General features: G+C 43.5%; 1 protein-coding gene across 5 annotated transcripts in view; it reads left to right on the top strand.

Moving 5' to 3' along the window:
- LARGE1 (LARGE xylosyl- and glucuronyltransferase 1) overlaps window positions 1-13156 on the top strand; it is a 374291-nt gene extending 361135 nt beyond the window's left edge. For all 5 annotated transcript variants that reach the window (XM_075123486.1, XM_075123481.1, XM_048832612.2 and 2 more), the window contains one exon: window positions 1679-13156. In XM_075123486.1, the coding sequence (XP_074979587.1) occupies window positions 1679-1876 (198 nt within the window). In that variant the 3' untranslated portion in view covers window positions 1877-13156. The remainder of the gene's footprint in view (window positions 1-1678) is intronic.
- The last annotated feature ends 7176 nt before the right edge of the window (window positions 13157-20332 follow it).

The raw sequence follows: 20332 nt of genomic DNA, 5'->3' as shown, positions 1-20332 counted from the left end.
ACCACTGGAACAATTTACAAAAGGTTGTGGTGAAATCTCCATCACTGGAAACTTTTAAATCAAGATTGATGTTTTCCAGAAAAACATGCTCTAGTTTAAACAGGAATTAATTGAGGGAATTTCTGTGATCTGTTATACAGGAGGTCAGACTTGATGATCACAGTGGCCTCTTCTAACCTCATAATCTGTGAAGTGATAGGGGTCCGGTTACAAAATACAAGCAAAGACTTATTCTCCTAAAATACTTAGGCACTTCTTAGAAACGCTGCTCAGAGCTTCCTATGATGAAATTTGGGGACTGCAGTGAAGAGATATAACCCAGGAGTTTCAAGTCTCCTCCAATTTACAGGCTTTTGTTATGAGATATATTTACGGGGAGAATACATTTGTTGTAGTAAACCTGCTAGGAACATTCATTGCCTCTTCATAGGCTCCTAGATTTGCAAGTGACTTGAGTTTTCATCACAACCCATGGGAAGCTGTGGAAGCCTCCCAGAAATGACTTCTCAGAGAAGGCAGAGTACAGGTGCTCCAGGAGTACATCTACATTTGTGCTAATATGGGCATAGATGTACCCACTCTAGCTTAAGCTAGCATGCTAAAAATAGCAGCATAGCCAGGGTAATACAGGCAGTAACTCGGGCTAGCCACCTGTGTATGTACCCACCTGGGCCCGCTGAGAACATACACCAGTGGCCAGCCTGAGCCATTACCCCGGCTACAGTGCTAATTTTAGCAAGCTAGTGCAGGTGCATCTGTGGGAGCTGGGAATCACACCTCCCAGCTCAAGTGTAAAAGTACCTGGGAAAGTTGCACTGGCCGTGTCTTTCTCCCATTTCTCATATTGTCTATGTAGAGAGTAGAACCCACTCCTGGAGAGGTTCTGTTAATGAGGCATAACAACCACAGAAATGGTTGAAAGACCTGCAGAGGAGTAGTTAAAGTTCACACTTTGCATGCAAAGGAAATTCTTTGAGCGCAAAGTTAATCTTCATAAGGTCTGAAAACATTTAATAAAACCCTCTTAAGCATATGAATTATTAAACCATGTTTTGCATTTGACCTATGACATGTATCAGATTCTCCCGTAAAGGCAGATTTTTCAAGACAGGGGTACACGTGGAAGGCATTGCTGGTATAACTATACCAATCTACTGTATCTGTAAAGTGCTGTTAGTGTGGACGTAGCTTATATCAGCAAAACTGCATTTTTGCTGGTCTAGCTTATTCCAGTGCTGCCCCCCACCCCACCCCACCCACCTCCACGCAAAAGAAGCTAGACGGGCAAAAGCGAAGTCTTGCCAGTACAAGTGCATCTGTGCCAGGGGCTTTTGCCAGCACAGCTCTGTCAGTCACAAATCACACCTCTGCAGACTTCTGACCAACATACCTCTGTTGGCAAAGGCTAGTGAGGTAGACATCGCTTTAGTACTGCTCCCCTAATATTTTGGCTTACCTGGGTGTAAACATTTTTTGAAATGGAAGGTCGGTCTAATGTCTTTCATATGCATAATAAAACTTTTAAAAGAAAAAGGAGGTTGGTTAAACAAATCTGTATGGATTTGCTCTTCCCCTGAGATTTACACTGCACCAACTTCTTTGCCTTAGCAAAGACATGAGAGAGAGAAAGAGAGAGATCTTGGAACTGCCTCTCACTGCTGGTGTCTTCCTTTTCCAGGAGTATGAATTCATAGTGCTGCCCAATGCCTATATGATCCATATGCCGCATGCTCCCAGCTTCGACATCACCAAGTTCCGCTCCAACAAGCAATACCGCATCTGTCTGAAGACCCTGAAGGAGGAGTTCCAGCAGGATATGTCACGCCGCTATGGTTTTGCAGCCCTCAAATATCTCACGGCAGAGAACAACAGCTAGCACGACGGAGCCTGTTTACGGGAAACAGACACTCAAGGGAGGAGCCACTTAACGTTTGGGGCCCAGTCTTTTAACTTGGAACTGAGACACTTTTTTTGTTTTTATATCATACCCAACAGTTCTAACAGTAGAGAGTTGAAGCGATATGTCTTCAGACTGTGCTCATTAGCCACCTCCCTTCCACCCCTGCCCGCCAGGCTTTCAGCGTTAGCATTCGCAAGGTGTGAATAAGAGGGCCCAGCCATGCACCCATCATATCACAAACAGTGCGGAGCGGGGGTGGGACAGGAATATGTTTTCTGTTCTCAAAACAGTTGAGCAAAGACAGATATCCAGAAAATAGGATTTAATGTTGCTATTTAATAATTCTACATGCTTTTTATCTGTAAAGGAAGATCTTCGGGTCACTGTCCTGTGAATTTTAAACCCACACTGCTCTAAAAGGGGAACTTTCACCTGTGAAATTTTGCATTTCCCCTCTTGATACGGATGACTATTCTAATGAAGGGCAAGATTTGAAATAGCCTTGAAAATGAAGGGGAAGCATATATCATATCCCACTATAGAGAAGGTGTGCTATAGGCTGAGGCATATCCATGGGATCAGTTGGTGATTGATCCTCAAGTTAATTCTGTATGATCTGGAAACCTCCCCGCCCCAGCCATAAAAGCCACTCCTTCCCTTTTAAAAGGAAATTTTGGCCTTCATTCTGCTTGTCCATCCCCAGTTCTAGTGGTCCAGTAAAAAAGATTGGTGCCTCTACCAGAATGTGAAGGAACCTGTCAGTGTAAGGCATGTGTTCACCTGAGCAATTCATTCACATGTGTCTAGTGAAATAAATGGCCATGTTTTAGCATGGTTACCATTTTAAAGGCAAGAATTGGATTTTTCCCTGGGATGTATTTTCTACTGGGGGATATTGACCCATGGGCTCTTTCAGTGCACACCCACTTGTGAAGGCATTGGGCCTTGGGCTTTAAGTGGACTTTGTCACTGAACAGGGAAATATGAGCATGGCAACAGAGCCCAGTAGCCTCAGTGCTATCAAGCTGCCTGCTACAAGCTCTCAGAACTACTTCGTTAAAGGAGTTTATAATAAAAGGAGCAAAACTCTGAGGCATGAACTCCCCATTTGAGGGGGAGAAGAGAATGTGTTGGGAATCTAAGTGTGAGTGTTTGCTTGAATGTGGGGTGGTCCAGTTCACAACCTCAGTATGCGTAGAGATATTTTGGAGGATGGACAAGAAACCTAACAAGCAAAACACATACTAAAACCAAGACACTGGACTTTTTACCATTTCCTTTATTCTTCAGTATTAATGTTGTGTTTACATGGGATGAGGAGATGAGGTTTAATGCACTGCCCTTAGCTGGGCTATTTGTATTCGCTTGCAATGTTACTAGAGAAAGCAGAATTGACTAAAGTGAGAAGTGTGTCCCTCTTCCTATTCCAGACCATGTAGAACAGTACTTACAGACATTGCTGCCTAGACTATATAATGGATCCACACTTCATTGTGCTCATTATTTTATTCTATTTTCCAGTCATTGAATCTTCCTCCCCACCTCACCATGCTAGATCTTGGTTTTCTCTCTAAACAGCTACTTTTTGAGGGGTTTATTTACAGCAACTTCAAAACACAAGTAAGCCAGGTGTTTACAATACAAATTTTGGTTAATCATACAAACATTTAAGAAAAGAACAGCAAAAGAAAAAAGCAACTTCTTTGAGACAAGAAATAAGACCAGGAGGGAGTCTGGATGTAGTTGTTACATTTTCCCCTGTGGGTGTGGACTGTGTAAGAATCTATCGCTTCCTACTTTTCCAAATTGCTTTTCTCCTGTACTTAATGGCTCACCTAAAAACTTGTGAGGAGTTAAGCCCTAGCAAAGGCATATTTATAAAACAACCCCTCCCTCCCTCATTGTTAATCTGCCATCCTTTCTCAAACTGAGTAGTGCAATACTTCACAAATAGTCCCAGTGATTCTTCACCAGGAGTAAGGGTGGCAGAATCTGTTCCTAAGGGTATGTCTACACTTAAAACGCTGCAGTGTAAACACTACCTATGCTGACGGGAGGTGTTCTTCCATTGGCCTAGGTAATCCACCTCCCTGAGAGGCGGCAGCTAGGTCAATGGAAGAATTCTTCTGTCAGCCTAGGGCTGTGTATACGGGGACTTAGGTCAGCTTAACAGTGCTGCTCAGGAGTGTGAATATTTCACACACCTAACCAACGTAGTTAAACTAACCTAATTTTCTAGTGTAGACAAGGCCTAAGTAGTCCAGTGGTGTGAAGTGCTGATTTACCTTCTTGAAATTCCTAGTCGGTCCCGCTGTATAACTAAAGCTGTTCTATGGCACTAGTTAAGTGCTGGATGTTAATTTCGTCTTTGATTCACAATGATGCCTGGGGACAGGGGGAACACCATTCTCCTGCAGTGCTAGTTATGGGTTAGATTGTACCACAAGGACACAACCCATAGCAAGGGGAGGTGCCTTGTTGTGCCATGCCATTAGCGTCATTAGCCACAATTCTGTCCCTGCTCCCCCTTCTGGTGGGGGGGTGGGAGTGGGGCAAGTAGTAATTTGTTGCTGGCGCGTACTGGCAGCAAATTCTGACACCCCCGTTTTAGGCTCAGATATGTTGGCTGGTGTAAGATGAGCGGCTCAGACTCTTCTAATAGATTAGAGTGTCATAGGTTTTCTTTATAGGAGCTGTGCTGGTTTATTTGTATTGTCATAGTCATCAAGGCGTGTTCTAATTCTGTTTTGTATGAGACTCTCAATCAAGTTCCCTGGTACTGAAGTAAGGCTGACTGCTGTTTAATTCCCAGGATTACCCTCTGGCATCATTTTAAAAAAATGTACGTGCTGCCCTCCAGTCCCCTGCTACAGTAGCGGATTCTAATGAGAGATTGCATGTTTATATTAGCAGCTTGGTTGCTTCATTTGTTGAGTCCTTCTGAACTCTCTGATGAATACCTTCTCAGCCTGGAAACGTAATGCTCTTTAACGTATAGATTTTTTTTTCCAGACCCTTCTCTTTTGACACCTTAGTCTACGACATTTCCTTATCTTTATTTCCTGGAAAGAGTGAGTCTCTGGGATAGATATCTCTGCAATGTCCTTTGTGGAGAAGATTGATGCAAAGAAGGTATTGAATTCATGACAGTGTCATTATAGCCGTTAATTGCTCCCTGACCATCCAGAGGACCCAACAGTTACTGCAGGTTTTCTGCTTCTGGCAGATGGAGCAAATTTGTTTTTATACCTATGGCTATTTGCTCTTCAAATTCCCTTTGAGCCCTCCTGGTTTCCATCTTAAGTTTTATAGTTCTTTCAACCAAGTTTTGATTTCCCATTTGTCTTGAAACTTACCATTTAATCATACTTTTATTTTCATGTCCTCTTCCTTTTTTTATTTGTTTAGGGGTATCCATGCCTTCTGTGAGTCTCTGAGCATAAGTATCCTCCATGCTGAGTCTAAGGATTTTAATTTTGATTTCGGACATTTTTGACCTGCTTCTTTTTAAATCCTGCTTTTCACAATCAAGTGTCACCATACTAGTTTTTGATGTGATTCCTCCCCAAAGGCTGCTGAACTGAATTATACCATAGTCACTACTACTGACTAGGTCAACTAGAGCTACTTCTTGAACCAGCTCCTGTATGTTATTTAGGGTGCAGCAGAGTGCAAGGGTTATTTAGGGTGCAAGCTTCTCCTCTTGTGTGTTCTAGAAATAGCAATTCCAAGACGCAGTCATTCAAGGTGTTGAGAAATAGGTTCTTGAAACTTTTTGTTTTATGACATTTGCTCAGCTCATGTGTGGGTAGTTGAAGCTGTCCATTATTACTGTTTTATTAGGCTTAGTTGCCTCTCTAATCTCCCTATACATTATTTACCTAATATCCTTTTCCTGGTCAGGAGGACAGAAATATAACCCTACTAGTGTATTTGTATTCTTCTAATTTGGGGTTTATGTCCCTGCACATTCTACTCTGTGGACCTCTCCCCTCAGAAATTTTAACTCATTACATTCTGTGGAATCCTGTAAGCATAGTGAGCCTCTCCCATCTCTACAACCTGGATAGTTTATACACAGGTATGGCTGTATCCCACTGGCTCCTGACATTCCACCCTGTTTCAGCAATTCCTATTATCTCAAGGTCCTCACCCACTGCCGTGCATTTTAACTCCCTTATTTTTTCTGTAAGCGTCTCACATTGTTATATAGACATTTCTGGTTTTGCCCATGCACTTATTTTTCTTACATTCCTTCATCTCACACTCTGATACTTTTCTGAAATGTACCTCTGTAATCTCAGCCTGTCCTTCTCCAGTTTGGCTCTAATTGCCATCCTATTTTTTACTAGATAAAGATATATCTTTCTATTACAAACAACCCTAGCAGCTGTCTTTGTCTGACCTGAGTCATCCTTGGTACCTGTGAGATTTCCTTCAGCTCCTGCTTTAACTAATCCCCCCAAACCTTGCCAGTTTTGTGTGCCAGCCGTCTGGCTCCACGTAGTATATGTGCATTTTTTTTTTCAAGTGAGACTTAAAATCATCATCTGGGACTCACTGGGGTGAAGGAATTTGCAGCTGCACCTGCATTTCCACCACCATGTTAGAAGTGAAGACTCTGGATGCGTTCACATCATTTTTAAAGCACAGATTATTTATGCAATAGGTTCTCACAGCTTCCCGTGTGGTTTCTATTTAAATCACAGACATCCCTTCAGTGACAGCGGCACCACCATTTAATATTAATTGCAGTGTAGTTTATTGCAGTGTAGTGAGTTCTGTATTAGAGGGAGAAGCATAATAATTTCATCATGGATGCAGCTGCTATTTCTCTGCACAGGTGAAAATAAGGCCTTAACACGACTGAGCCATCAGTTTTCTAAATGCCCTGTACAAACACATTACAAGTGGTCTTCTGTTAGGTACAACAGTCAATTTTATAATTAAATATAAAAATATGTTTTTAATGTTCTTATTTTTACATGACTGTTTATTCAAATATAACGATAAACTTCTACCTGGAAGATCATGTGATCTCCAGATTGTGCCAATTCCCCTATCACCATGGCCTGCCTAATGGTCACCATCTGTTTTTTAGCTGAGGAAGACTGTGCAGGACTCCTTGAGTTGTTGCCTTTTAATCAGCATCGATACTAGTCTTAGAGACACTCCCTCCTACTCTGCCAGATATCATAAGGGATATTCATCAGATTTCTATGGACCATCAACAGGACACAGAACTCAGCAGGTGGAGTGAGATGAGGATCAATAGCTATGAAGTGAAATGGGTTCCATTTTGTTTGATTGTTGGAGTGCAGGAAAGGAGGAAAAATTCTGTGGTCTTTGGTATGTGTCTGCTCCTCAAGTTAAAAACCCCCAAAGTATTTTTTTTAAATCAAGTTTCTGCATCTCTAATCAACCAGACTGGAACAACTGAGTCAGTCACCCATGCACAATGAAAGCAAATTAACCAACATTTCCACTCTGGTATCGAAGATGCTGAAACATCTTTGACATGCCAGTATTCTGCTTCTTTATGTTAGGAACCTATAATGCGTAGGTAGAGTGTGGATAGAAATATTTAAATGCTTTACTGAATCAGGACCCAATTGACGATTTTTTCAAATTAACATTATAAGCAGTCAGAGTAGAAAGAAACTACTGGCCTTGTTCAGCCATTACTGCTTGGGAAAGTGCTTATAGTCATGGATCTATGATACCCTATTTTTAGGGGACCCCCAACATCAGAATGCAGACACAGAATGCTCATTAATGTCAAAAGGAACTTACTGTATGTGCCAGTTAACTGGGCACAACATTTTCATCTTAAAAATTCCCTGGACACAGAGTGTACTTGCCCTACAGAGTGTAGTTGCTGTGGGCTGTTTAAGAAATAATTTGCGAATTAGAAAAAAAGACAAAACATTTATTCAAGTGATGGACTACGTATGTTGGTCGTTTATCCAAAAGTACTTCTAATTCCCGTAATGGAACTCTTACCCTGTTCGTCATGTAAGTATGCAGAGTTTTATAAACCCCAAATTACAAGGTTATGTCTTTTCTGTCATGCCGCATTGTAGTATCCACTGTAAGGATTAGATTGATTTATTTTCCCCAGTTAATTACCGTTTCAATAAGGGAATAATGTCCTACTCCTTTTGACTCCTCCTATACTGACAAGAAACGATTGTGCAGTGCAAAAAGGCAATGTTTGCGTCTAATAATCTGCTAGCATTAAGGGCATGGTTTAAATCCAAAGAAGGGAAATGGTTTTGACTTCAGGCTGAAACTCTGCTTGGACACACAGTCTTTACCCTCTGCTAGTTATGCTTCAGAGTTGCAGAGATCTCTAAACAGGTGAGACCAAAGAGTTCAAACCAAACCCTGGCTATTTCCCTAGGTATTACAGCAACATAATTCTCTTATAAACAGTGCATGTATATATTTTTCCATACAAAGAGCTACATTAAAAGAATGCTGTAAAGTGAAGCACTGAAAAGTTAGGAGATGCCCAAATTAAAGTTGCTCATGCAACCTTAATCTGACCCTTTGTGTGCATGCCTTATAATACAATCTTTAAGATCACATGCTATTTTTTTCAGAGGACCCCTGCTTCATTCAATGCACGAGATGGACGGTGCTCAGGGAATGTGGCCGCTGTTGGTATTTCTTTTTATCCTCACTGGTATTGATCTTTGAATAATATTTTAGTCTCCTTGATTCTGAGCAGAGCCAGGCCCCCTTTTGCAAAGGGTAGGTTTAAACTTGGTCTTGGAAACCCTTTGGGAAAATCAGTTAAACCCTATGCATTAAGCTTTGCGTGTAGAATGCTTGGGGTTTCATTCTATAAGTCCTTCTCATGTGTAGGGCCCTTTGTAGTCAGTGGGAGTTACACACATGGAGGGCTTACACTATTGGACCCTAAACATGTGAATTCTAAAATGCAGTAAATAATGGCCTGTCTCATTTTTTAAAAAGAGCCAAAATACAGGAAGAATAAGTGAGTGAAAACACCTGTTGACTTACCTCTGAAGACCGCTAAGTCACAACTGAACATTAGTTTTGAGGTTTGTCCGGGATCTGTGCCCTTTACTTATTAACCACTAGACCACATGGCTTCCCTATTCTAAATGATCTAGGTTATTGCAGAGTTTGCGAAGCTGAGCTTTGAGATTAAACCAGCCTCGGCTCAAAGATTCATGATCTTTGTTAGTTCTGCTGATCCCATAGGCATTGCACTGCTGTGTGTGAGCAAAGGAGAAACACCGGAGGAATGCAACAACTATGGTAATGGCAGCAATCAGGACATTCATCCTTTCCAAACTCTGCCCACCTGAAGTCAACAGTTGGTTGGTTAGTTAATGGCTGAAGCAAAGCTAGTGTCCTTGCAAGCTTCTTTTGCTGATTTTGAGACAGATTTATTGCTGCATCCGTTCTCGCTTGCAGTGCTCTAAAACAACTGACATCTAAAGAAGAAAAATTGAAAACCAGTGTATCCTGATTGTTCCTCTGGCTACTCATCCATACTAAACAAAACACAAGCCATGAGTAGGCAGCAGCATATCAGGGTGTTTTGGTTTTTCTAGAAGATCCAAGTGATCTCTATGTATAATCTACTCTTTGGGTAGACTTTGCTGTGCTTCACTACAGCTCATAAAGAGTTCTCCAATGATAATAGGTGTCTATCACTCGTTTTTGGGACTCACCACCGTGCAGATTCAGACTGAGGGCATATAACTTATGTAATTTCCCCCCACACACATAGACCCTGCCCAGTGCTTACCACTTACAGGAAGGCATAAAAATCCAAATGGTACAGCTATTCAATGGTAAGGCATGACAGTGTGGTTCTAGGGTCTGTGATATGCAGGAGATTAGAGTAGATGACCAAAATGGTCCCTTCTGGCCTTAAAAAGTTGCACATCCTGCTGGTATTGGTTCACACTGAACTGTTTGGGCAGAGTTTGTATCCTTTGCTTTTAAGTTTTGGGTTTGTTCAAAGTAAAGTAAAGCAAAGACAAACTAAAAAATCAATGGGTTTTGTTAAGATTCGTGAGCAGCATATGGATTTTGCAAAAGTTCATATTCATGGGGATTCATCCAGGCCAGTAGACCTAACACATAACCAACCAACTGTCAGAAAATTTGTTGTGGACCAATAGAACTCAGCCTTTTTTTAAAAACTTGTGCTTATAGCGAAAGCGAGCAAAAACAGTTCAGTTTTAGTCTCAGTTATCTGGGCCCAAAAATATTTCAGACAAAAAACTTTGCTGATTTCATTTCCACATTTGTATAAGAAACAAGCAGACTTCAGAGTCTTTTTGAAGTTTTGTTGCAAGAGGTTTGTACAGCTCTCTTCAGTTCCCATCACACTTGGAAGTTTTCAGGACATTGTGTGAAGCAGAAGACTAGAATTGTGGGTCACTGGGATCCTCCAAGAAACAGTTCAATAAAAGGGCTAGACTTCCCTGTTGCCTGGAGTATTGGTCTTGACCTTTGAGACTTCACAGGGGCTGTTCCTGTCTCAGTAGTTTCTCTGACTGTACGTGTGAAAGAACATAGGTTCATGATATTCCATATGGCAAGTTCTTTACTAAAGATACACCATCACGGTCCCTTTCTTTTATGAAAAGCAAACGGGTGCTCTTCCACTTTTAGGCTTCTGCATTTCTGCACACCCTTCTCTTTATTCTGTGATTTTGGCAGTTTTTAGTTAAGTCCAAACTTGAGAGGAAGTTGAGTGGTTGGAAGCCACAAGGATGGGATCCCGATGTTTTATCTTTATTTTTTTAACATATTCCTATTGTTGCAACTTTTCTGGCTCCTGACCCCCTGTGCCTCTAAACATCATTCCCAGGAATTACTGTTTTTTAGTCAAAAGGCAGTAACACCATGAGCAATTGCACACATACGTACAAGCACATTGGGCACTCAACATTTCCCCCACTTCGTGCAGTTCCTATGTTAGCATGAAATTTCTTTAAGGCCAAGTGAAATTTCTAAAAGGCTTGATCCCATGATCTTCTTGCATCCAGTCCATCACACATTTTACCTGTGCTTCACCTTCCCCACATTTATCGCTGGCGATAGTGTCCCTCTCTCCCATTACTTTGTCAGATATTTTTAAGATAGTACAGTATCTTCTCACAGCCTGTGGGCTGTTTATGCTTATTGTGCAGAGAATCCACCTTTTCCTTGCTAACTTCTTGGGGGGGTTGGGGGGGGAAGGAAAGAGCTACTTTAACGTAAACAAAACCTCTGAATGTCAGGAATAGAGGGATCAAGCCTTGAATATAGCACAATGTTAATAGCCTCAGAGGAAGGGGAGATGCCTGAAGATGCTCAGAATCCTGTACCAATCCTGCATCCAACCTTACCAACCATTGGGTGTGAGATGCTAATGATGACTAGGGCCCCACCAAATTTGTGGTTCATTTTGGTCAATTTCACGGTCACAGGATTTTTAAAATAGTAAATTTCATGGTTTCAGCTATTTAAAACTGAAATTTCACGGTGTGGTAATTGTAAGGACCCTGACCCAAAAAGGAGTTGGGGGGGGGGGGGGTATCACAAGGTTATTGTAGGGGAGTAGTAATGGTGGCAATACCATGATCCGCCCCCCAAAAAATAACCTTACAATCCCCCTGCAACTCCCTTTTGTGTCAGGACCCCCAGTTTGAGAAACTCTGGTCTCCCCATGAAATCGGTATAGTTCTATAGGGTAAAGCACACAAAAGACCAGATTTCACGGTCTGTGATGCATTTTTCATGGCTGTAAATTTGGTAGGGCCCTAATGATGACCATGCATAGCTTTGGGGAAAGCAATGGCATTGGAAGATTTGAAAAGGCCCATTTTATTTTTTTCCCTTCACACAGCCAGCTGATTTGTCCTCCATAAAGCCATCCCCTGGTAGCATATGTAGAAATGAACCAAATGGACAGCAAACCAGGTAACAGAGTACATAAATAGTTACTCTCCTTCCAAGCTTGCTGCAGGTTGCTGCAGCTTCAGTTTTTCCATTTAGCTGACGTTCTCAGAAGAGTTCACAACATGAAGGAGACTAACAGGTGCTGAGTGCATTAAAAAGGCAATGGACCGTTGTCCCTATTTTTCTAATATGTCTACTAAGTTTTGGGTGCCTCCATTTTTCAGTGTTCCAACTTGAGCTACCTATAGCTTCCTTCTCAGAGGTGCTGAGCAACCACCGCAGTTTTTGACTCCATTTGGAGACGAGGGTGTCCAGCTCCTCTAGAAATCAGGTCCTAAGTGTTGCAAGTTGGGCATCAAAAGTGTGTGGACAGTTTTGAAAATGTCAGCCTAAGTGACTAAGAATGAGTGAGTTGACCAGCCATGGGAGCAGCAGCTTGTGTGCTTTGGAATTCAAGGGCACTGTGATGGACACAGCGTGCTAACAGACGAGAACACATTGCTTTCGAGAATAGAGGGATGAAGATCTTAATAGTTGATAGTTGAAGCAAAATATTACACAAGGCAATGTGGGTAAGGATATTCAAATGTCATTGCATCATGCTACTGTTGTAGGGTTTTGCAGAGGTCAGGAACAGCATATGCAATATATCTGTTGGCACTCTTCTAATGACATAAGAAATGAATCCATATGAAAGGAGAAACCACATTTCCCCTCACCAAGCAGGGCTTGATTTGACTCTGACTCCTTTTTGCCATGACACAGGTATTTTTACATTCTTCAGGGGGAAGACTGGGATTTCATAATCCTTACGGTGAGCGATGCAGGAAGGGAGGCTCGTCATTGCTTTGCAAGACGTCACATGGAAGGATTTGAATTTTAAAATCCTGTCCTTGTCTGTGCATTACCCTAATGGAAGGCCTCCTGTGTGAATGAATAGTGAACTCTTCAGTTTCTCTCCCACTGGGAGTGGGGGTGGTCCTTATACTACATTTCAGGACAGAAAAAGAAAATCCATCCATTTTGTTTTACAAGCAACTCTTGAACAGAAGTGCTCCCTAGAGAGGGATGACCTCTGTATCCCCATTCCCAAGCGCCTCATCCCTCCAGGGCTGTTAGATTGAGGCAACTGGCATTTAACACAAAACACTTAGTTTACATGTATGCTTCAGTCTGTGTGTAAGTTTTCTAGGTGATAATTTTATTGGGGAAAATGCTGTTTAGATTGTGCGTGCAAAATAAATGGCTTGTAAATATTAAAAACAAAAACAAAAAAAGTTTAATTTTCAGTTGTGCAATAAAATTGTGAAATAATCCTCTCAATTCCTTTCCACTGATGTCTGACTTGCTGCATGTTGGTTTGAGTCACAGAGCAGCAGTGTTTCTCTAGATGGCATGAGAAAGAGGTTTGATTACCTTTTTGTTCTTTGCATTTGTGTTTTCTTTTCCATTCATATTATTCTTTGTTCATCCTGGCCCCAGTTCAATAAAGCACTTACGCACATGAGGAGTGCCACTGGTCAGTGAGACTACTCACCTGCTTAAAGTTAAAACACGTGCTTAAGTGCTTTGCAGAATGTGGACCCTGTTCTCTCTTTTATGGCTGTTCCCTTGCGTACAAAGACAACACCCACACTAAGGTCTGGTCTAGCACAGGCGGGGGGGATCGATCTAAGTTACGCAACTTCAGCTATGTGAATAACACTGAACAGCAGAACACTGCTGTTGCAGATTTTGTTATCTGCCAGGTGTAAGAGCAATTCCCATGTTAATCTGAAGTCTCTCCTGGCAACAGAAGAGGCTGTGTAAGCATCAGCAGGTCGAATGTTTCCTTTAATTGACATCCCGCCTCCCTCGTTGTTAGATTTCCCAGCTGTTACTGTTACAATCTCACTTCTGGCTTGGGATCCTTGCAGCAGAAAATGAGTAGTGACTATGCCCATGGGACAACCAGTTCTGCCCTGCCATCCATGAGGTCAAGAGCCTTCATGCTCCAGAACCATGGGAACTACAAACCCCCAAAAGGAGTAACGGTGAGAGAGGGAGGACAGGTCAGCTACTGCTGACCGCTGTGCATTTTATTGAACCTAACACACCAATGCCAGAGGAAGCCTGGAAGAAGCTTATAAAAATGGCTGCTGCTCCTCAACACTTCTGCCTAAATATGCATGTAGGAGCCTAGCTTTAGGACCCTATTTTTGAAAATCTTGGTCAAACATTTTACATAGACACGGGCAGAGTATAGCTTTCTTCAGAGCAGGGGTTGAACTGGAGGGAAAAGCATTACTCTCCAAAGCTCTGCCCACCCGTGACACCAATATAAGATACCATTAACATCAGATTAGGATGGTAACTTTGCATGGTTTGAATGAAATAATTAATTATTGACATTTAAATTGTCATAATTAGGCTTGGGGGTTAACACCCCACTGAGATGAATGGAAGCAGTTCACACCTCTCAGAACTACTGTTTCAGGCTCTCTGCAGACATCACTGCTTTGATTACATTGGGTTTTCACTTTTAAGATTACTTTTGCAAACATAAGGGCCAGAGGGTTTTTTTAAAAAAGTCTAAATTCTGGATCACAAGATGGCAGCCGCCAAGGAAAAGTACCAGTCTTCTGATCAATGCAAACTGCTTCAATTCGACATCTGTTTTAACACATACTAACTCATTTTAGATCTGACTTTTTCCTCCTTCCTGGGCCTCACAGAAAGTCATCATGAAGTGACTGCACAGTTGTCATCCTTCCTACAGCAAGTCCTTGGTTTCTTCTTTCATAGATGTGCTCACAAATATTTCTTCTTGAGAACTGCCTCGTAATGGTACCTTCCACAAGTAGCCCACCAGCTGTACCCTCTGTTGTCCTTGGTGGTGGTCTCAAAATGCACACTAGCTAGAGTAACACAAGCCCTTATTCCCTTCCCAATGGATGAGATAATATTGTAAACAAGAGTCTTAAGATAGTGTGGAGGTGGAGAAAACAAGCAACTTTTGTTCCTCTATTCAGCTCCAAGGATTTGGATGGCAGGAGAGAAATCTCTTGAGCCAACATCATGATACAGTACTCAAGACAAGAGCTGTTTTCATGCCACATCTCCCTGATTGTAAAATAATTCAAAGAATACTGTACATGTAAAATTTAGACAAGTCTATAATGGTAGCCTATATAAACCATTGGGAAGGCATAAGAAACTTAGAACAGTCCAGAAAATCAGACTGTATGCATTTTAGACAGCAAGTGCTTCTCACATCTGTAAGGTATCCAGAACACTTAGCGTTTTATATATATATATACATATGACAATGGTAATGCAATAGGTTTAAGCTCTGCTAACTACTTCTCTGCTTAAGATAGCATTTCCCAAAGTAAGGAGGGCACCCCCTGGGGTGACTGGACAAGCTGTGGGGGCCAGAGCAAACACATCAGTTAAGATGGTTAGGCTTTTAACAACCCATGGCAGGATTGTGTGTGCACACACGTGTGCGCGGCAGGGTGAGGTGTGGGGAGTGGTCAATTATTTTCCATTTTCCTCGGCATGAGCTCAGCTAGTTGGAGACATAAATCCTGCCTCTTTCTCCATGGGTGTGGACGCTACCCACACAGTGGAAAAGGTGTGGAGCACAAAAGAATCTTGAGGCGCTACGCAATAATAGGGGAAGGGTGGAGATGGGATGGGTTCAAGACTAGAGGATTTTATAGTGCCTACCTTCAGAGGGAGGGCTGCATTATGATGTGTTATGTTCACAGAATACACACAGAGAAATTAGATAAAAATATAAACACTGTTGCTGGGAGGTTGCAACAAAACACTACTTTAGTTCTTAGAATTGCAAATAAAATTCAGTTCACAAGAACCCCCCCCCCCCCCAAAAAAAAAAACAGAGTGGAAAAAAGCTGCTCTCTAAAAACTGAGCTGCACAACAAACCCCTGCCTTACTTTAGCTGTCTGTCTGCAAAACTGACCACATGAATGACTCCTGAAGGCATTCTGCACCAACAAATTAAAAATTCTGCACACAATATTTTAAAAAATTCTGCAAGTTTTATTTGTCAATAAATAAATGCAGAGGCTCCAACATGACAGTGGGGAGCACAGGCCACTGGTTATATGAAGGTGGGAGATCATCCTGCAGACTCCCCACCCCTGGGACATGGACCCAACCCTGACACAGCACAAGGCATGGGCCTACCCCAGAACACCCTGAGGGCTCTGCTCCTCTGCGCCAGGTGTGCGGCAGGCAGGCTCAACCAGGCAGAATACAAGTCTGAAGGGGCTTGGGGTGAGAGGATTCTGTGTGGGACAATCTGGGTGCAGGCAGCTCAGTGGGGGAGGGTCTAGATGTGGGGGGATCTGGATGCACAGAGGCTCATTGTCGGGGTTCCAGGTGTAGGGGCAATGGGACTCTGCAGGGGCTTCCAGGTGAAAGTGGTTGGGGCTCAGCAGAGGGGTCTGGGTGCTGGGGAAGTGGGGCTTGGTGGGGTGGGGGTCTGGGTGAAGCTAGTTAGGGATCAGTGGCATGGAGGTCTGGCTGTGGGGGCTCAGGGTGGTGCGGGGGGTGGGGCTTGTCAAGGTGGGGGGTTGAGGGCAGGGAGCTCAGTGGGGGGTGGTCTGGGTGCAGGGGTGGGAGCCCGGAGGCAGGGAGTCTGGGTGCAGGGATTGAGGTTCAATGGGGTGGGGTTTGGGTATGGAGGGCTAGGGGGGTACTGGGTGTACAGGTTGAGGTTTGTAGGGGGTGTCTGGGTATAGGAGGTCCAGATGCACGGGGGTTGGATGGATGGGGGAGCAGCTCCCCATACAGTGACACCTCCCTCCACAGCTGTGACGCAATGGGGACAGGAAGCAGGGAAGGATGCTGAGCTTCCTGCAGCTGGGGATGGTTTCTGGGGGTGGGTCTGACACAGAGGAAGAGGAAATCCTGTCCTCCCCTGCCTCCAGCCCAGCCAGGACTAGCAGCTGATCCTGGCTCAGGGTAGGAGCCACTGGCTGGGGTGTCCCCAGCCTGTGGCGATTTACCTCTCCATCGGCTGCTCTGGGTGCCTGAAATGATGTACCTGTGCAGCTAGGGAGTGGTGCATAACTGCTCTTGCAGCTTCCCTGTCAGAAAGTCATTTTTCTGCAGGGAAGCAAAGAAATCTGCAGGGGACATGAATTCTGTGCACGCACAGTAGCGCAAAATTCCCCCAGCAGTAATGAATGCACACTTCCTACAGAGCCCCCTAGCCCAGGAACAGGAACCTGCACACTAACTCTTAAAGAGAGAACTTGCAATTCACTTCAGCAATTGTGCTGACATAGCTTCTGTCGTCTTGAGTGAAGGACTCCTTCCCACCCTTTCCCCTGTGCATGCACCTAGCTGCTTGGGCTGGTCAATGGGTAGAGTATTTGACCCTGTATGCAGAGTGACTGTAATACTGAAACAAAAGTCAGCATAGGTTAGTCAAAAGAAGTTTCACTTTAGGAACTACATCCAGACCAATTTTACATCCAGACCAATTTTATTTCATGTGTCAAATCTAGGGTTTCTCATTACAGAGCACAGGCCCCAGAAGCAATTTCAAAACTCAAAGCCAAATAGTGCATGTCTTTATTAGTTTTCCCTTGTTCCAGCATTAAGGAGATCTCTATAAACTTCAGTGTTGGGAAATATAGCTCCCAAAGATATCACACACAACTCAAGAAGGTTCATTCTTTAGTTCCCGTAAAGCTGGGAGCATTCAGTTTTACGCAGACATCTTCAGAAGCTTTCACTAGTAAACTGACTCCTCAAGGGAAGAGCTCTTAACTAAAAGACAGCAAAATGCTAGGTACTCTCTTCTAACATTTATCACTCAGCTTGGTTCCCATATGACTTTAATCAAGGAGTAAGTCTTTCCACACAGCAGGCCAGCGCCCAGCTGCATCTAACACAGATTGCACTCAAGGGCTAGAAATGCCATTGCAGGATAAACAGCAGCCCTTTTTTAAAATCTCTGTCCATTCTCATGCCAAAAATTAAAGCTTCCATTCCTCCTTGGAGATTGAATCTTATTTTAATGTCTCTTTGAGCAGTTGTCTTTGTATTTTTCCATTATGAGGTAGCTTTACATATAGCACTTGAAGCCAGAAGAATCTGCAAACTACAAACCTCATTATGCACTTTAAATAACTAGGCAGGGGAAAAACTCATTGGGGCAAATTCATCCCTGCTGTGATTAACGTGTTTGTCCTCACAGACATGAATATAGGACTGCCTTGTTGTAGTGGGAGCCGGGGGATACAAAAGCTCATACTGGTTCAGTAAGGGGCAGTGCTTTTTTTAACGATAATTTAAAAGGGATCCAGCAGAGTCAGCAGCATTACTTGGGTGCAATGAGACCCCTTCTCCCCCCCCCCACCTGTTAACTCTTTGAGCGTCTACCTGCATGTTGTCACCAGCTGCCCACTTTCCAGTGTGGAGAGAGAACTTTCAGGCAAGGGCTGCCCAGGGGTATTTGAAACACAGTTTCTGTTTTATCAGACTCTCTTTAGAGGTAATTCATCCCTGGGCCAGTACAAGGACAGACGGGAGGGAGCTTGCACACGTACACGCACTCATTCTGAGGCTGCTAAGGGCTGGTTTGCACATACCCCGCACCCTGGCTGTATGGATCCTCCACCCCTATGGGCCTTGTGGTAGCTGCAGAATAATCATGGTATGTGACCAGACCGGCCACACCCCTCCTACCCCAAAGCCATACCAGAAACCGCTCTCTTGTTGAGGCTCCTGCATGTAGTATAGACCCAGCTCTGTGTCTCTCCTCCCCACCGCCCCCCGCCCCTGGAAGATATTCTGAGGGAGACACGTGGCTTCTTTGTGGCCTGGACACACACAATTGTGGATTAGGGTCCTTTGTGTTGAATTGTCTGCTTAGGGATTGCCTCTCTCTGTATTTCCTACTTAGTCTTGGCTATGTTTAATTTTTGAGCCCTTAAGGAGAAAAAATTATTTTGACAGTAACTCAGACCGTACGTATGCTGTTTCAGAAAAATCCACTGCACAGATTATAAATTTTAGGAGTGTCAAAATAATAACAAAATCAGGTCTGTGTTACAGGGTTTTCTGGCACTGCTTTGACTTGTTTGCCAGAGCCCGCTCCTCTGCCCCAGATAAGCCCGGCATTGCAGAGATTGTCCTTCATCTGGAGAGAACTGAATGGAATTTCCTATAGAACCAAACCAACCCCTCCGCCCTTACGTTCCTCTCATCGGAGAGGCTTGCAAGGCAACAGCAAGTGCCTGATTCTCCTCTCACACCAGCACACCTCCAGGAATTCAGTGGTGTTACTCCTGAATTACATCAGCAAAAGTGAGTCAAGAATTAGGCGCAAGGGGCTGACTCCTCAAGATCCTAGGAAGGGAGAGAGCATCTCTAGATTGCGTAATAGTCTCTATTTCCCAGAAGAGAGCACATGGGTCCATCCCCCGCTGCATCTGTAAACTAGCTAGAGTGTATGTGTGCTTTCGCTGCCCTCTGCTGGCTTATCGTTCACACTTGCTCAAGTGTGTGGGTGTGTGAGCATGTCAGCTATAGAAGCTAGGGCAGTGCTTTCAATGCTTTTTTTGCTGGAACCACCCCTCTCCCACCCCTTGTAATAGATTTAGCTGAACTGGGGGGATGTGGGGAAGGCACGGCAGCCTCTTCTCCTGTGTCCCTTGATGGCAGCTGGGCCAGGGGATGAAGAGAGCTCTCCTTTCTCTCTGTCACCTGTCTCTCTTCTGGATTTTGAAATTTTGTTTTAAACTTATTTTCCCCTCATTTGTGTATTTTTACATTTGTCTTTTTGTGTGTGGGGGGTGTATGTAATATATATTTGTATTTTATTAGCAACTCCAGGACCACATGGTGCTAGACATTGTACAGACACAGTCTGTCCAGAGGTGACGCATGTGGGTTCACGTGCCCACCCCCCCCAGATTTGCTGCTTTGCTGGTACTGAGCATGGTCACATGGCTGAGCAGTCTCCATAACACTGCTGAAGCTGACGGCCCTCACTCTGCCCCTCCCCAAGTATTGGCAGGCATGGGTTGTCTCTGAGCCTGTCCACAATAGGGTAAGACATATGTGAACGAACACGTTTTAACCAGTGCATTTTCGAACCTGAATGTAGACAGGGGAAGCTGTTTTAGAACTAACATTTACTAGCTAAGATGAGCTGCAGGCTTCCCTGTGAGGATGCAGTATGACTAACTAATGTGTTAACATGCAACTTGCCTTGTAAGAGACAGCCCCTGATGTAAAGATTTTGTCATTTGAATACACAAAGCAGATGAACGGAAGGAAGAATTAACCCATCTATACAGCTGGGGAACTGAGGCAGGGAAGCTAACTGACTTGCTCATGGTCACACAGGAAATCTGTGGCAGAATCAGGAAATGCACTAACCTGGGCATGAGGAGATCTAGGTTCCTTAATGCAGGACCACATTGTTTGTCCTGCACGTGGTTTGAATTTTTCTTTTGCGATTTCCCCCACCT

Source organism: Caretta caretta, chromosome 1 (assembly GCF_965140235.1).
Source record: "Caretta caretta isolate rCarCar2 chromosome 1, rCarCar1.hap1, whole genome shotgun sequence".
Lineage (NCBI taxonomy): Eukaryota > Metazoa > Chordata > Testudines > Cheloniidae > Caretta > Caretta caretta.
This window is presented reverse-complemented; position numbering and strand designations above follow the sequence as displayed.